The following is a 17,288-nucleotide window of genomic DNA, read 5'->3' on the forward strand; positions in this document are numbered from 1 at the left end:
TAGATTGTAGAGAGTAAAACAAATAGGTGCAGTTAATGTATACTGTAAGTGCAATGGGAATTTTATTTAGCCAGAATGAAGCAAATTATGCATGTACCACTTTCAAACAGTGACCAGTGTTCATTTGTTTGTAGATGAAATCCAAATACAATGTAGAACTACCATCTACATCAGATTTGCTAGCATTTGGCTGCTGGACCGTGATGCCGTAAAAGAGCTCTGTCAGCACTCGTGAGAGTTTTCATCAGTTCCAATTCTCGTTGCTTATTTGAAAACTGAACTCTTCAGTTCACACTTCACCAAAATACGAATGTGTTAATTTAACACTGTTGCTTGACCAATCCTGTTAATGGAGAACAAACCAGCTAACTCAGTTTGGTCAGAACCTGACAGTGGAGATTAGGCAGAACATCACCTTCTCACCTGAAATGCTTACTCATGAACAAGAAAGAAAAGTAGCGTCTAATTTCCTACACACTGATCCTGCAGCAAATGCCACAATGCTTGTATCGAGAAATGTCGAAGCAGGTCTTTATGGCAATTGTTTTGGATGGGCTTGGACTAGAGTGGTATCTCATTTGTTGCTTCAGCAAAATTGTCATCATTGTCAAATTTCATAATTTGAATTTCATAGTTGTATGATTTACTGATACCCTTTAGATTTGATTATGCAAGACTTTTGCCATGTCATGTTTTACACCCAAAATGTACCAGAGTTTTTGAAGCCCTAAACTCTAGGGCCTCATTTTAGTCTAAAAAGTTCAGAGTTGTGATTAAGCATGGTAAGGCAGACATGGTAGAGATGCCGAGGTTCGAAACATGCCTTGTGAAATGACCCTTTCTACAAATAAAACTACATCATGCTTGACTGCCAGTGATGCAGACAACATGGATGACAACTTACAAGTAGCACAACCACTACGCATATGCCAAGTGTATGTGAGTAGTCACATAATGTCTCTGTTCTCATGTTTTCTTGCAAAGAGATTGTTTGATTCAGAGATAATTCCTTGCTCCTACTCAAAGTTGGTGAAATTGTGGAAAAAAATTTCCCATAACCATTAGTAGTAGGCCCATAACAGCTCCTAGTATCTGGTATACGCCATCATTCGTCAGATTTCACACCAGCAGTTCTCAGGCTTTAATTAATATGATTTACAGGGTCATGCATGTTGAAAGGGCCAGTTGCTCAAATTAAAGAATAATTACTGGATGAAGTACATTTTTACAGTTTACATCTGTACAATTGCAGACATTTAATGTACCACTCAGATTCCAAAAAAATCACAACGTATCCTATCTTTGACTCAGCTCCCTACAGGGATGCAGACTCTCATCTCTCCAGAGATCTGCACAGAAACCCTCTGAACTCTCTTAATCCTGAGTGAGATGGCAGGAAAAGCTCAGCATCCTTCACTCCACCATTTCCTACCAGCACCACCTGCTTCCCTTCCCCTGTCCATCCCTCCACGTCTTTTCTGTCCTTTATTCTTCCCTTTTTTCACTGAGGAGTAGCACTGCCATCCCTGCCACACAAAGGTCATTCCACTGAATAAAGATCAACAAACTAGCTACCAGGGAGGGCTATTGATGGTCATACACACGCACTGAAATAATAAAATATATTGCTGCAAGACAATAACTGCATCAATCTCATATGACTCAAATTTAACAGTAAAAAAAATTAATAAATAAATAAAAATTAAAAAAATTGGGGGCAGACTCCAATCAGGTCAGAGGCCAAAGGGCCCTCTCTTGTGGCCTTTTGCAGAAAGAATGGTGGCAAAGCTAAAATGCTCTGCTTTAGTAGAAATACATCTGGATTAATTGAGGCACAGACTGCAAAGCATGATAGTGTTAGGCTAGAAAGCAGAAGACCGCCTGACGGTCAGTGATGCTCGTTAATAATTACTCCTTGGACAAATCCCTGAGCTGTCAGCGTTAGATTAGTGAAAGCTATCTAAATCGAAAGCTGCTCATGGTCTGTGACGTTAAATATGTATTAATTGAATGGGAAAAATACATACATTTTTGACATGAAGGTTTGTGAGGACCAATAACAGGGCCATGTCTCTGATTGATTGTTAATAACTTAGTTTATGATGGAATATTTAAAAAAATCCTGTGGCCTTGCATTTTTTCTTCCTTTTCAATTTGCTTTTAGAACTGCATCCAAGGCATGAATGAGAAGAAGGTGTATATACTGTTAGGTCCTGCATCCATCTCAAAGCTTGGTGTGTTTCTAACTGGGAGCCCTGCTGTATGAATGCTTTCTCAATCCTTTGTTCATAAAATGCACAGAGTATAATCTGGGATTACCAAGCATCTGATGTTACATCATCATCATTGGGGTCACGCATAGAAGGAGAAAGAGTTAATGTCAGAACTAATGTGTGCGACAGAGTAAGTGACTGTGTGTGTGTATGCTCATGCTTACATTGAATCCTAATGTGTAGACTGCCTGGCCATGCTTATCTGTAGTGTTGTGAGTATTTTGTCTGGTAACTAAGACGGAGTGAGCTGTTTGATTTCCTGTGAGAAAGATGTTGTCTGGTGTTTTTGTAAAAACTGTCATGAGGCTGACGCTGCAGCATCTGGGATTTCTTCTTCACAGCTGCTGGGGATGATGTGCCACTCAGACAGTTTGGTTGAAGAGCTTCTTTCTGTGGTGAACATGAGAGATAAAAAAAAGGAAAGAAAAAAAATCATACCTATTCAAAGAAGCAGATAAACACAAAGAACTGCAGAGAATGTCCTCATCAATTTCATAATATTTGCAATGCAAATCCTCAGAGAATGGCTGTTTTCCATGGGACACCAAAAAATGATGAACCTGACCCTTACGCTATAGCTGGTCAATTATTTACACTTTTAAAGCAAAAAGCACTCCATATGACCTAAAGGTAGACATTAAAGGCCCGAACTGTCTAAATGTTGACACTAATGGTTCATACGATCTAAACGTAGATGCTAATGGTTCATATGTTCTGAAGGTACACCACCATGTGGTCTTTGGTTATAAATCAGGTTTAGCATCTATATTAATACAGAGACAGCATCAAAGCTCTAAATCCACAGAGAAATACATGCAGCCTCTACATGTGTTCAGAAACTGAGCCTTAATACCAGCCATCAGGATTTCTGGGATTTTGTAATGTCACAAAACAGTCAATCCCACCATCACCCCCTTCTTCAAGCCACACCTGGCTGGTCTGAAATCAGCTGTATTTTACATGAGACTTTATTCCATGAGAAAACAGTTAGCCAATCAAAAAGTACATGCTAACAACAGCTTATTGTGTAGTTCTTAAATTCTCAGTTCAGAGCTGATCATGTGGCTTGTTTTCCTTTTGGAAGACAAATTGTAACCAAATGTAAATAGGAAAGAACATTAAACATTTACTGGTCACTGTCTTTGTCTGCAATGTTTGTTAAACACACAGTAGGGTGTGAAATGACCTGTAGTTTCTATAGTAACTGAAGGTCTCGGCTCTTCCGGATATAAGCCTGAGACTGAGGAAGTAAAATGACATAGAGACAGTTTTGATTCCTAATTAAATCTTCTCATGGTCATTAATAAAAAAAAAAAACACAGAAAAAGTGTAAAATATTATATTTGAAATTATCACATCTTATACTCAAAGACAAAACAACCAGGTTAATTCATTTTTGTAGCACTGAGAAGCACAAAACAAGATGATTTAACAAAAGTTTCTCAGATCATGCCAAGATTAACAAGGTTAAAATGAAATACACAACCACATTAACACACCACATAGCCATATGTCTATGTATTTACATTTCAAAAATGAGATGTGAATGAAAGGTGATGATCCTGAGAATCTGCTCCAAATATATTTCAATTGAATTTTGAATTTGCAGAGAGATGATGGTCTTTAGCAAAGACAGCTGGAAATAATTTCAAGCTGATTTTTAACTGATGTTAATATGTAACATGTTGCATAAAGGACGTATCTATGACGCTGATGAGTAAACAATGGTGGTCTGGTCCTTTAAATTATCGCAGAGATACTATTTCTAGCTCTATTTCTATCTTTGTTTTAGTTAGATAAAGGTAAAAAACATTCAAGAAGCAGGATTTCAAATGCAGCAATAAGGACTCTGTGGGTATATAATGGATATTTCCTCAAAGAAAAAATATAAATTGACTGAACAAAAATGAGAACATTTTTGTAACAACTTTATAATGAAAATGTGGCTTAACAACACTGAAAGCAACATTCAGATGTTACTGCTGAGTAAAACACAGGGTGCTCTGACCAAGTCTGAGCAAAGACAGTTAACTGCTGCTATCTCACAGTTTACATCACAATAAATGGTGCAGTTGGTCCTCCTGCCACTTTGAAGCTTTTAGTTCATGCTCTGTCATTGAGCTTTGGTTGTCTCAGTGTGAAAAAACAAAACAAAAAAGAAAACCCACCATCTGGGAAATTGTATCACAAAAATAATGGAAACTATGAGACTCTCATTGATCATTGAAATTCAATCTGTAGTCTGTATGATACAAAGTGTGGGGCGTAATAGGTGCCAAAAAATAATGATCTGTAACACTGAAACAACCTGCCTGACCTATGATTGCCAAGCCAGCTCTCAGCAAAGATGGCCCTTGTTTTCAGAAAAGACAAATAGACTGTGATATTGGCTGAATCTAAGTTATGTGACAAAATTAATTTGCTCTTAAAATACCCCAATGTTCTCAGGTTGTGTGTGTGCCAGATCCAGCTGCACTCCAGTAGCTACACTGGATAGAGCAATTACTGGCAGATAGACACAACATACTGATGTAACACACGTACGCATACACATGCACACACACTAAGCACTGTTATCTTGGTTTTTTAGCACCCAGATGGCAGCTGTAGGGATTGGTCAGTAGGCTTTCAGCTGACATGCTGCACTGCTGTCGGTGCTGAAAATTAGCATTTTAGATTGCCAGACCTCTCCTGAAGGCTGGAGAGAAGATGAACAGATCAACAGAACATAGTTTCCCTTTCATATTAGAAATAACATTAAGATGCTTAATTCAAATACTTTTAGATCGTAGGTCAATCATTATTTTTTGTATCCTCTGTCTGGACATAACCCTTTGTATCCCCATGGTAACCCAGCAGTTTCTGTAAAATTAATTATGGACTGACTACAGTGTGCTCATATGACACCTCATTTGACTTCAAGTTGTTCATTTGGGGCATCCATTGATAAAGTTCTTCCACTGAGAGTCTGTTGGTCTTTTATTGAGGCTCTGACTGAAAATAAATGAATAATACAATGAGAGAATAATCTGCAACATAGTCATGTTATAAACAACTAATTGGCAATAGTAACGTTTCATTTAATGATGATATATGTCCACTGTTGCTTCATAACAGGTTCTAGATTTGAGCCCAGGCCTGGGGCTCTTCTGTGTGGAATTTGCATGTTCTCCCTGTGGCTGTGTGTGTTCCCCCCGAGGTTCTCCAGCTTCCTCCTACAGTCCAAAGAGATGAACGTTAGGTTAACCTGTGGCTCTAAAATCCCACAGGTGTGAGTTTGAGTGTGACTAGTTGTTTTCTGCATATGGTGGGCCTGTGAAAGACTGGTGACCGGTCTGCCTGTGAGACTTGCATGGATATGCAGTAAAGACAATGGATGGATGGACGTTGTTAAAATAAAGACATTCTGAAGACTGGTGTAACGTGGAAGGAGGGAAAGCTCACCTTTTACATTTTTTCATATAAAAACATTGTGCAGCTTCAAATGTAACAATATAGAGTCACTATGTTCGCATTTCTGGCTGCACACTGTAGTGTGTAGCTGTTACTACATTAATTTTGAAAATTAAATCTCAGTACAGAGTGTACAGCATGGTGGTAAGCAAGGCTATGTTGTGGAGGGGGATTTTGACTCATTTAGCCATTTTTACATGATGACAATTTGTTTTAAAATGGTTACAATAACATAGGCCCCCACAGTCACCCCCTGATTGACTCTGATTAGCCTGGAGTACCAGTGGACAAGTCACATGGAGAATGAATTACAGTATTACATGCCATTGATTTTGTTGCAGTTGTCTGTTGTCTGTCTCTTTTTAAGAATTCTTTATTTTCACATATGCTTCACGAGTGAATATCAGGCCACGTGCAGATAAATTGTGCAAACAAGAGTACGTAACATTTGCATTAGAATTTACACACAAACAACCTGTCCTCATCTGACATTGAAATTTATATTTATTTGTTTTGTGAAAAGACAAACTGCAACTTCAGTCACTGTCTTTAGTAATCTACCTAATCACTGGTGCAAACAATCTATGTATCCAGTGTATGTGAATGGCCAAGTGATACATGTTTTCAGGTGTGTGAGGGCAGAGATTGTTTCTGATATTGAGCTAAAATATTCCTTGTGTGGATGCAGTGTTACATTAGATGCATTTTGTTGTTATAGGAGCCACTTAAGACTTTCCTGTGTCTCTGTCTTCCTTCTCCTTTATCCAAAGATTGCTTGTCTCTTCTCTCCCTCCTCCACCCACTCCTCCGAGAGTGGCGGTACTAACAAAGTGTCACATTAAAACAGATGCCTCTTACCATCCACTACTGGAGTGGAACCATATTTTCACAGAAGAGAGTTTTAGGCAGCAGAGCTGTTGCTGAAGGGTTAAGTGGTTCCTATATTTGTGTCACTATACTTTTAGGCACAAGATACAGTTGTAAATACCTGCAATACTTCATATAAATCATATTTACCCAGTCTGTGTATCTGGACAAAGTATAAACTCATTCAACATGCAAGCATTGTTAAATATTTATATTATCTAATTGCATTATTGCAATTTCGAAACCTCCAGTTTTGAAACTGGCTGTTAACATCTCAGTTCATTCATTCAAGGTCATTAGGATAGTGTTCATTAAGCCAATAAATCACCCCTTGATGTCCATTAGTTTGGAAGCAGATTTAAGGCATTTCAGCATTAGCTTCACTTTACAGCCCGGTGTAAGATTAACAAGCCAACAGTCTGAATGTGGCACAGGAATGACTTTGTCAAGCTCTGAGCGTCTCTTTGTCATTCTTCAGCATGCAGACTGCAATTCAGCATATGTGGGAGGTGTCGAGGACAGCAAGTGTGTACGAGAGCTGATGTCAGCAGCAGCTGAGTTGAGTCAAATATTTGGATTTGTAGGGAACTGACGCAGCGACTGTCCCAATAGGTCAACCCTGGGTGGAAAACCTGTCAGTCACCACATGCACTGCATTGAACAAGTAAATGTCACCACGTGGGTCTCAAGAGAAGCTGTAACACGACCTATGGTAGTATGTGCCTGCCACTTAATTTGGCAACAAGAACAGAGAAAAGTGTTGCCAGTGTCAGGTTTAGAGAAGAAGGACCTGTGCCAGCGGGTGCAACAGCTCCTGTTCCACCTGCCACACAGTGTTCATGAAGCAAGATCACATACACAGAAGTCAGTTAATTTAAGGCCTCTGCTGGTTGTCATCATCTCTCCAGTGTACAGAGTGAATAATATGAACTTCCCCACAAGATTAAAACAAGATGTTGGAAACTGGAGCTTTCCGCCAGTGTTACAGATAAAGGAGAAATTATGTCATCTAAATGATGACAGTGTTTGACTGTGACTTGACTTCACTACGCTGAGACCCAGGTTTAATGGAGATGACTGATAATACATTAAACAGAACTTGTTATTCTTTATTAAGAAGAGGGCCTTGAAGGGCTCTTGAAAGACTCCCAAGACCTCTTGCCTGAGATCCTGGATACAGTTTGAAAACCAGAGATATGAATTAAAAGCCCTTATCTGTGGAGATAATGTAAAAAGCACACAGCAGAGAAGCACAGCTCTGAAACAAAATAATTTTCTCTCATGCGAGCACTGGCACTTCTAATAACTCACTGAGGCAGTCGTCTGCTTCACTTTCGATTGGCTGCAGCCTGACTGACAGAGAGAGAATAAGGACTTCAGTACAAGGAGCTCCACAACAAATATCGTTTAAATTTAATCATGCTTGGTAGGTGAAAATATTTATTTTAGAGACTGGCCTTGCCATATAAAAAAAACAAAAACAAAAACACATGTAACTTTTATTCTTGTGAATAAGGATGTGAGGTTGTTACATAGCTGCAGAATCTTGCAGGGAGAAGGTGAAGATTGAAGATGGATGACTGAGAGAGCAAACCCTCAGGATTCACCACAGTCTATTCTGAGTTTATCTTCATAGGTGGTAGATCAGAAAAGCCTTGAGAGTCATTGTTTTTAATTTAATTAATTTGTTCAATTATTTCTGTTGCAGAGCATGACAATGAAATGCAGCACAAATCAAGAGTTTGCTATCCTGCTGCAAATTTTTAATTAAAAAGTCCGTTTTCATCACAAAAAATACAACAGATAGTATTTTAGTCATAGTAGCATTGCATTTTAGTAGATCCTATCTTCAGATGCAATTTCATGCAATTCCCCATTTTTTTTAATGTTTGCTATCTTAAGTTAATTTGACTTTGCTTGGTAACATGTTTCAAAATTGGTCATATGATATCTTAAATAATTTTTCTGATGCATATTGGAGGCTTTAAGTGATACCAAATAAATAATCCCAGAACTTTCCTCCGAGAGAGACAAGAGTTGTGATGTGTCTTTTTTCAGACCACTTTATTTCAAGGCAAATGTGTTGGAGGGAAACAAGACACTGAGCAACAGTTTACTCTCTAGTCCCTACCAGTATTCAGCCATGTGCAGATGTATCATGAATGAACAGTAGCACACAGAAGCCCCCTGCTTTGGTGCATCTGAACTCTGAGCTTTGAACCCACCGATTAATGAGCTGTAACCTCAAACCACTTCCTCCTCCAGTGCCCTTGGTAACGGTTACCAGGGCTACGGTTCAGGACTGACCAGTGGTCTTTAAGCCTCCTGGCAGGGAGGGGGCCTCTTATTGGCTATCGCGTTGTTGTGCTGTTGCAGATAAAGGATGATTCATATAATAACATGTAATTGTGCAGCGAACAGTACAGAATATAAAAGGATGAATATACCTGAACCATAACAGGGAGATGTCAGGAGGGAGTGCTTCTTTAATGCCTTTTAGATAGCCAAAAGGCAACGTATCCATCAGTCCTCTGAGGACTCCCAAGTTCAAAACAGTTTGAACATTCCCTGAAATATTTCTTAACTGATGTTCACTATGACCTTTGCAGCAACTCAAATGTTGCTACAGAACATGATTGATAATTCGGCAAATAAAGACATATGAAAGTACCTTCCTCTGTGTATTTTTAAATCGTTTTGTCATGTATGTCGTGAGAAGCTGTGAGTGTTATCTACTTGCACACTAGAAATGTGAGTGCTGACAGAGAACAGAACCCCATACTGGCTTCTTTTGTCTTCTGCCAAAGTCATATAAGGTTTATTCAAACACAATGACTCTGGATGAAGATTGACAGTCAGAATCCATTTGTGCTTTTGTCCTATGAAAGGCGAGGGAAAAATATGGAACTTCACATCTCTGGAGAAAGACAGACAATAAGGACTGTCAGTTATGAAGCAAAGTTCAAAGTCAGTTTTACATCATAGTGGTCTGGGGCGTAAAACTGAGAAAAGCTCTGCACAGTTTGTAATGGACCTTTTGACAGCAGCTCTCTGTGAACCCTCCATGCTGCAGACGGCTGATTGGCTCACAGCACGTTCAGACGATAAATCAGGCTTGACGCGCCTCAAGCTGCACATCAAACTGAAGCTAATATGTCAGGTATTTGATTTTAAAAATGTGTTGCTTCTTTTATATCTTCAGTCTCCTAATAATCCAACACCTTCACTGGCCTCGCTGACGGGGGGTTTTAAAGAATAAACACAATCAAGAGACTACAGGTGCCAGTCATTTACAGAAAATCATTGAGTGAGTCTCTGGCATTACTTTTTTCAGTCCTGTGGGTCTTCTTGAACAGATGCTGTCGGCAGTGGTGACTGCTCACACCACAGCAGCTTTATTGAAGCACGACGCATTAGCCTGTTTCCCTGCTCATGCTGCCTCTGCTCATCGGTGGTACCCAACATCATTAGATACCTATTCACCTATTTTTTTAAGTAAATGTGAATCCAGCTCTATTTGGCTAATTTTACTGCTTTGAGCTATTGTTTGTTGCCTGATCCAGTTAACAGCAAGGCATCATTCTCATTCCTTCATTCTGGATTTTAGTAACCTTATCGTGTATAAGAAAATGCTGCTTTCCACAAAATAGTTTTGTGGTTTTAGTGTTGCGCAAAAAATAAATTCTGCACTCGAAGCTTATCTTCTTATATTCTTTGGAAAAATAAAACAGTCTAATTTTTCATCTTCTCCCTGGTTACATCTGTCTTATCTGACATACAGTACCAGTCAAATGTCCCAGATGGGACAGGCATTGTATTGCACTTGTGCATCCTATGGTATATTTATGTTGTTACTCAGTTGGATTTTTAAAAAACCGCTGTAAGTTTTGAGGAAGAATCAGCCACGGGTTTCTTCAACTACATTATTCTCTGTCTCTTGTGCATTCTCCTTCTCCTCAGATCAGTAAGCAGCAGCTGCAGACGGTCAAAGAGCGCTTCCAGGCCTTCCTCAATGGAGATACTCAGATTGTGGCTGATGAAGCCTTTATCAATGCTGTGCAGAGCTACTATGAGGTCAGTTGACTGTCTCTCACACCTTTGCACTCACAAATAACAATTTGATGATAGTAATATGATTTTTGCATTCATTTCCAAATATATTCCATATAAAAAAAAACATTAATCCTGCTGTTGGTATCTGATCGCTGACCTCCCTACAGTTTCTAAGTAGAATCAATCAAATCATGTCATTATAGAAATCTAATCTAAACTAATAGTGGTGAACTAACAGTGAACTACTGGTAAAGCTCAGTGTGGGGGACTGGTGTCCGCCCTGATAAATGATGCAGAGTGTGCACTTAGCTCCTCTGGGACAGTTTAATAATGGGCTCCCATGTGGGCGGGATCCAGTTGGGTTTATCCATCCAGTACAGAGGGAAATAAAATGTGATGAAAGAGGAGTCTTTCCTGCATCAAAGTCTGTATCACACCATTCATTTAAAACTTAACATCTGACAGCAGGGAGCATCTGGAGTGACTCACAAAGGAGAATAAGCAGTTTCTCTCCAGCTCAGTAGGTGAGTCACTAACATCAGATGGCTTAAAAAAGTTGCTCTTCCTTCAGAACCTTTCATATACTGCTCAGAGTTCCCTTTTCACCTCATAGTGTGGGTGTTGATTTTTAAGGGGAAAAATTAAGTTAACAGATTTTACAGATTTACTGAATTTCAGTGAAAGAGTCTAAGGACTTATACAGCAAATACTCAGTATGAAAGTCTTTGTTATGTTTTTCATTGGGCTGAATGTGCAACATGTGCATTCATTACAAATCAACAGCAGTGTAGGTGTTTTCATAACTTTTCTCAATAAGCCTCATGTAATGGTCTAATTTTTAAGTAAGCTTAGCCAGGTGCGCCTCAACCATCTCTGCAAAGATGTATGCGCACCTCCAGAGTGAATACTGCCCTCAAATGACATTTTATCCTTAGTTCGATCACATGGGATATGATATAGATGCAGGACTTCATCCTGTGTAAGGGATAATAAGTTCCCCTCCCCCCAATCACCCCATGGGTTTTGTCAAGTGCAAGAACAGTAGATGGGTTGGGGAGCTGTTGCCAGGAAACATAATCCAAGCAGAAATTACGAGGAGGTCGAAGGAAAGAATAATTTTGCAGTAATGTAATTTCCAGGAGACGAGGCTGTTAATTTCAGTGGTGGTAGTTTGTGGCGCAGATCAGTAGCATTATACTTTATGGTTCCTCGAAGTCTTTCTCATATTTAATGCAGAATAGATTAAAAACATAGAGAGATGTTCATGTCCCTAACCCTAACCCAGAACAACAAAAACACATACTATTCTAACATTATACATCAAATCTACTGGAAGGTTTCTTTAAGGGCTTGTTTGACTGACATTTGTGTAGTGTAAAAATGAAAGCTGTGTCATTCATAGTGGGGTAAACGTCCAACATTGTGCAGAAACCTTGGTCAGACTTTGCAACATGAACACGTGACTTCAGTTGTCTAAATACAAGTTTATTCAGAGTCTGTCCAAATACACTTTATCTATAGTTTAACAGAGGAGAGAATGGTTGCAAGGCATAGTTCAAACAGACTGTACATTGCGTTTTTATTATTTAATGCTGAGATTTAGTAGATAGACAGAAATAACACAGGAAACTGATATTTAGGGCTATTTGTTTAATTCTTTTCCAAGAGCATGCCCTATGCTTTTTTCATAACGAAGAAGACAGCTCTACCATCACTTATTTGTTGGGCTCTGATGTCTCACTCCAAGAAATACCACCCAAAGACCCACCTGATATGGACACAAAAGAGCATTACTTTTAAATATGTATGTTAATCCTTCCATTTGATGACTCTGTCTATTCAAGAAGTCTGTGCTACAAGTCTGCATCAGGATCCTCAGAAGGAATTACTCGTAACTCAAAATTACTTTTGGTTTTTTTCATTCTTTTGATCGTGAAATGATTCAAAAAATGATTCTTCTGGCATACTTTTCCAACTTTGCTAATTAACATTATTGCCCCCAGTCTTTCTCTTTTTATGATCTTATTGTCTTTTTTCCAGAGTTCTGTTCCACCAGAATACCTGTTTGGTATCCCAAACCCCTGTACTTTTAGGGGTGTTGGCAATTCACAAAACAGTTGTTGCCAAACCGTCACCTGATGGTAAATCCATTTTTCTTCACTGCTTTAACACAGCAATCACAATTTATTTTTCAGCAGCAAAGAAGAATTGACTTGTATTAAATAGTGTGACATTAGCATAACTGTTACCCATTTGTCGTAATTTTCTGTCATAAACAAAAAACAAAACAAAACAAGACAAACATACCAATACCCAAACAAACCTGTGAATTAACTTAAGCTAGATTCCCTAAATCTTTTTATCCGTTACATTCTTTACCTTCCTGGCAAAACTTTATGGTTGGTGGTTCACGCGTAAAAAGCCATGGATGACATTTAATGACATTTCCATTAACCTATATTTCAAGCTAACCTTCTATGCTTGGAATTCAGATTTCATTCAGTTCACATAGCAAAAAATATATATATATGTTATTTTCATTTATTAAAATATATTATTGTGTAATTTGTGGTGTACTGCATGCGTATTTGCTAATAAAAAAGATCACCGTGGCGTGGGGGAACAGAACATCTGTTTTGAGTTTGTGGCACTAAAACATTGGCTGATGCTTTCTTACCAGTTAATGTGGTGGTAGAAGCAAGCCAGATGACAATGGTCTGATATCTAACAGATGGCACCAGTGGAACACGTTATCCAATTCAATTAAAACCCAAAGATCTCAGCTAGGCTTTAGCTGTGGGCTAAAAATACTGGAGGCAGCCAAAGAGAGAGTGGATATGGGAGAGTAGACAGAAATAGAAAGAAAAATAAAAAGGAGACAAAGAATCAGAAAGAATTCAACAGTGATGGCATCAGGTGACAGGATTGTGATTGATAATTATTATTAATCCGAACTGATGAACGTTCAATGTGAATTCAATTTCACTGATGCTTTTCACATCACAGAAGCTCAATGAGTTCTCCATCCTGTTAAAGCCATTATCAGCTTCATGGACATTCTCATTAAAAAGATTTTCCAGGTTTTTTGACAGTCCACCGGCTAAATAGAATATCTGGAAAATAAATTCTTGAAGGGATTTATCTGCGGTTGCAGTTTTACCGGATCACGAGGATTTGAGCCAGGTTTGGCTCAAATCAAATCAACTCTTTTTGGCTGAAGACTTTGTAGATGAAAGGTAGAGCCTTTGGTGGAGAAAATTCTGGAAGGTCTTCTCCACTTAAATGCCACAGCTCAAGTATAGGTAGTGCTGGTGTATTTAAACATGGGAAGTAGTAAAAAGGGTGGACTCAAAATGAAGTATATCCCACTTTATCAAACTAGTCACTTAAACAGAATAATTCAGATGAAATGTGACTGTTCTCTTCTCAGGACACCATTACTCCTCCATCTGTTTTTAATCAGGGACACATTATGGAATTGGTTGGGCAAGTACAAGATGTGCCATACAGTGTGCAGTGAAATAAAATTCATTGAACATATAGATATACAGGTACATCACAGAGCAGGTTGGTGTACCTGAGGTACAATGACCCGTGTCAGTGAACTTTTATAGATGCTTGGAGGATGAAACTTGTTTCATTGCATCAGTGTGGTGCTACATTATCCAAACTGACCTCTCATATACTAATCACAACATTGATTGCAGGTCTTCCTAAAAAGTGATCGTGTGTGCCGGATGGTACAAAGTGGTGGCTGCTCAGCCAGCGACTCTCGGGAGGTTTTTAAGAAGCACATAGAGAAACGGGTGCGCATTCTCCCTGAAATTGATGGCCTCAGCAAAGAGACGGTGCTGAGTTCCTGGATTGCCAAGTTTGACACCATCTACCGTGGTGAAGAGGACCCGAGGAAGCACCAGCAGAGGATGACCGCCAGCGCCGCCTCCGAGCTCATCCTCAGCAAAGACCAGCTATATGAAATGTTTCAGCAGATCCTGGGCATCAAGAAGTTTGAGCACCAGCTTCTTTATAACGCCTGTCAGGTCAGTCTGCTGAAAACAACTTTATATTTGGCCTTCAGTTGTTCTATGACATACCTCAGGCAGCTGCATCTTCCTAGAGCTGTGAAAAATGTCTTCCTCTTTCTTAATCTGCCAATAATTGTTTGGTCTAGACCTTGTGAAGCAAACCAGAACCAGGCTTGGGGGTTTGACTCTTGACTCTTGACTTCAAGAGTCAAGCTTGGAGTATAATTAATGTGAAATAGTTTCATAGATATGAAAGTCTGTGGGAGGAAAAACAAAAAAGCACAGGAGATCTGGCAAGAAAATCCAAGGTTAAAATTAACGCGCCCTCATACTCTAAACCCCAGAATGCCAGGCTTCTTTTTAGTGTTTGTTGTTGCTATATGTATGGTTATGTAGTGTTATTTTGTGGCTTCCCTCATGAGTAATCAGATGGAAAATAATACAAAACACTGGCCCGCTTTTTCGCGTTCTTTCTTTTTTTTTTTCACCTTTATCTTACCAGGTAAAATGTTTGATCACCAATTCTCATTTACAAATGTGACGTAGCCTGGATTTGATCAGAAGAAGCGTGACCACAGCTTTGCTTTAAGATCCATAAAAAAAAAGAAGAAAAGAAAACATGAATAAAAGCTGGTTCTACAGGTGTGGTGGTCATTAAATCAGTCATTACTTATGAAGTAAAAGCTGCATTTCTGAAGTTGAAACAGTGACGTACTAACAGCCCCAAAGGCCACATATTAGCTTTTTACGGAAGCATCTGTTCGCTTTAGGCCTTAATAGCTTTTTTGATTTTATCTACATACTACATACCATTAGGCCAAGGACAGGGTTGTTAACGGTGCTCTGGATGAATTCTCAATAACTGCTTTTTGGCAGCTTGCATGTCAACACATCAATTTCCATAGAAACCATAACATTTTCTACAGCTTAAGACAGTTTGATAGGTTTTAAAGCTTCTGAAAAAGGATCTGAATTCACCTAAACTTCACCATCCCTCAACCACAGACAGATCTGGACTCAGATTTTACTATGGAGGCCACCATAAAGAGCAGGAGTTTACTGTCAGTCAACTAAAAGTGTAAAAGTGCACTTGAAAACACATCAACACACAAAACTTTGGATATTCCTGAGAAAAGCTGCACACCTTAAGTCATAGAAGAGCATTTTTGCAGTTCTTTCTGGCATTTCATGCTGTATCCTAACACCCTATTTCCCCATCAGACTCAGGCACAGCATGGTTTGTTTACCTTTAAAATAGAAATTACCTCGATGCTGTGCTGTAAAGTTTATGAATATGCCATTATGAGGTGACCAGTTTGTAATCTGCATCCTGATTGTCAGACACATCACAAGAGTGAACATGACTATAATGAGCTGATGTGGAAATGCACAGTGCAGATATATGATATAGATAGCTCTGCAAGTGCAATTCTGAACTGTGAACTGTTTTAGTGGTGATGTTACACCTGTCAAACTACACTATAATGTTATTACCAACCCTGGAAAGTAAGTCACAAATAGTACTTTTGATTATGGCAGTTTTTGATCAATACAAGACAAAAGCAACATGAAATGTTGGAGTTACATGAGGTAAATTTGAGCAGTATTTACAGGATATTAAAGTGAATAATTTCTCACTGTAGAGGAGAGGATAGAAAAGAGATAGATAACTGGGGTGTAGGAGGGAGGAGTGTAAAATGGAAGTGGACAAGGATCAGAGAGTTCAATTGTAAAGAGGGATGTGATTAGGAGGAGGCAGGCAGGCAAAGAGGGCCCAGACTTTACAAAAAACAAAGCAATTTACAATTAAATGAGCTGTGTGTTTTCCAGTTATCAGTGCAGAGAGTAAATATTGGCTTCTAGGTTGGAGCTACAGTCGGAAGCTAATAACCGCCAATTAAAATCCAGCAACACCAAGTGACGGCTAAATAACTAATCTCACAAAAAGCATATGGTTAGTCTGAAACAGGGCTTTCAGTGGGAGCAGAGATGGCAATGATGTTTGAAGCTGCAGTTCACCAGTAGCTGCTGTTTTTTTAAAGTCAAACTGAACTAGTTCCACTGTATATGAATGAAGCCTCATGACAGGACTGAGTTATGACATACCGCCAAGTAACCTCTTTCAATGTATTTTTCATGCACATCTGACACTTCATCATTTGAACAAGCTTTGCATCCAAAGCCAAAGCACATTGCATGAGGTAATCCTTTAATCCGCATTGTGTGGATTTACACATTGCATGAAATCCCTGCTCTAAATGAGATGCTGAAACATCCCTGTGGCACACATGCGGCACAACAGCCTGCTGCTGTTGCAGCGTATGTGTACCCTGGAGACTCTGTGTCGAACAAGTTGACAACAGACATAAGTAAAGGTGGCTGGAATGGGATTTGTCCACTCCTATCAACTTTTGCCCCCTGTGGCTCAGGTCGGATGCTTTACAAGCCTAACCCTAACCCTAACCCTAACCCACCCCCACCTATCCTATCTTTCAAAAGCCTCATTAGTGGGCTGACGGCTGCCTGGCCTATGCACAACTCGCCCAGTGCTGCATGCCTTTATACTTTGACCCCAGAAACATTCAGATATGGCTTTTTATTTAAGTTCACTGTCCTA

The 17,288-nt window shown here is 39.2% G+C and overlaps 1 protein-coding gene across 8 annotated transcripts in view; it reads left to right on the forward strand.

Moving 5' to 3' along the window:
• cadpsa (Ca2+-dependent activator protein for secretion a) overlaps positions 1–17,288 on the forward strand; it is a 131,141-nt gene that overhangs the window by 18,546 nt on the left and 95,307 nt on the right. For all 8 annotated transcript variants that reach the window (XM_029501196.1, XM_029501195.1, XM_029501198.1 and 5 more), the window contains exons 2-3: positions 10,554–10,667; positions 14,354–14,686. In XM_029501196.1, the coding sequence (XP_029357056.1) occupies positions 10,554–10,667; positions 14,354–14,686 (447 nt within the window). The remainder of the gene's footprint in view (positions 1–10,553; positions 10,668–14,353; positions 14,687–17,288) is intronic.

The sequence above is a fragment of the Echeneis naucrates genome, chromosome 5 (genome assembly GCF_900963305.1).
Source record: "Echeneis naucrates chromosome 5, fEcheNa1.1, whole genome shotgun sequence".
Classification (NCBI taxonomy): domain Eukaryota; kingdom Metazoa; phylum Chordata; class Actinopteri; order Carangiformes; family Echeneidae; genus Echeneis; species Echeneis naucrates.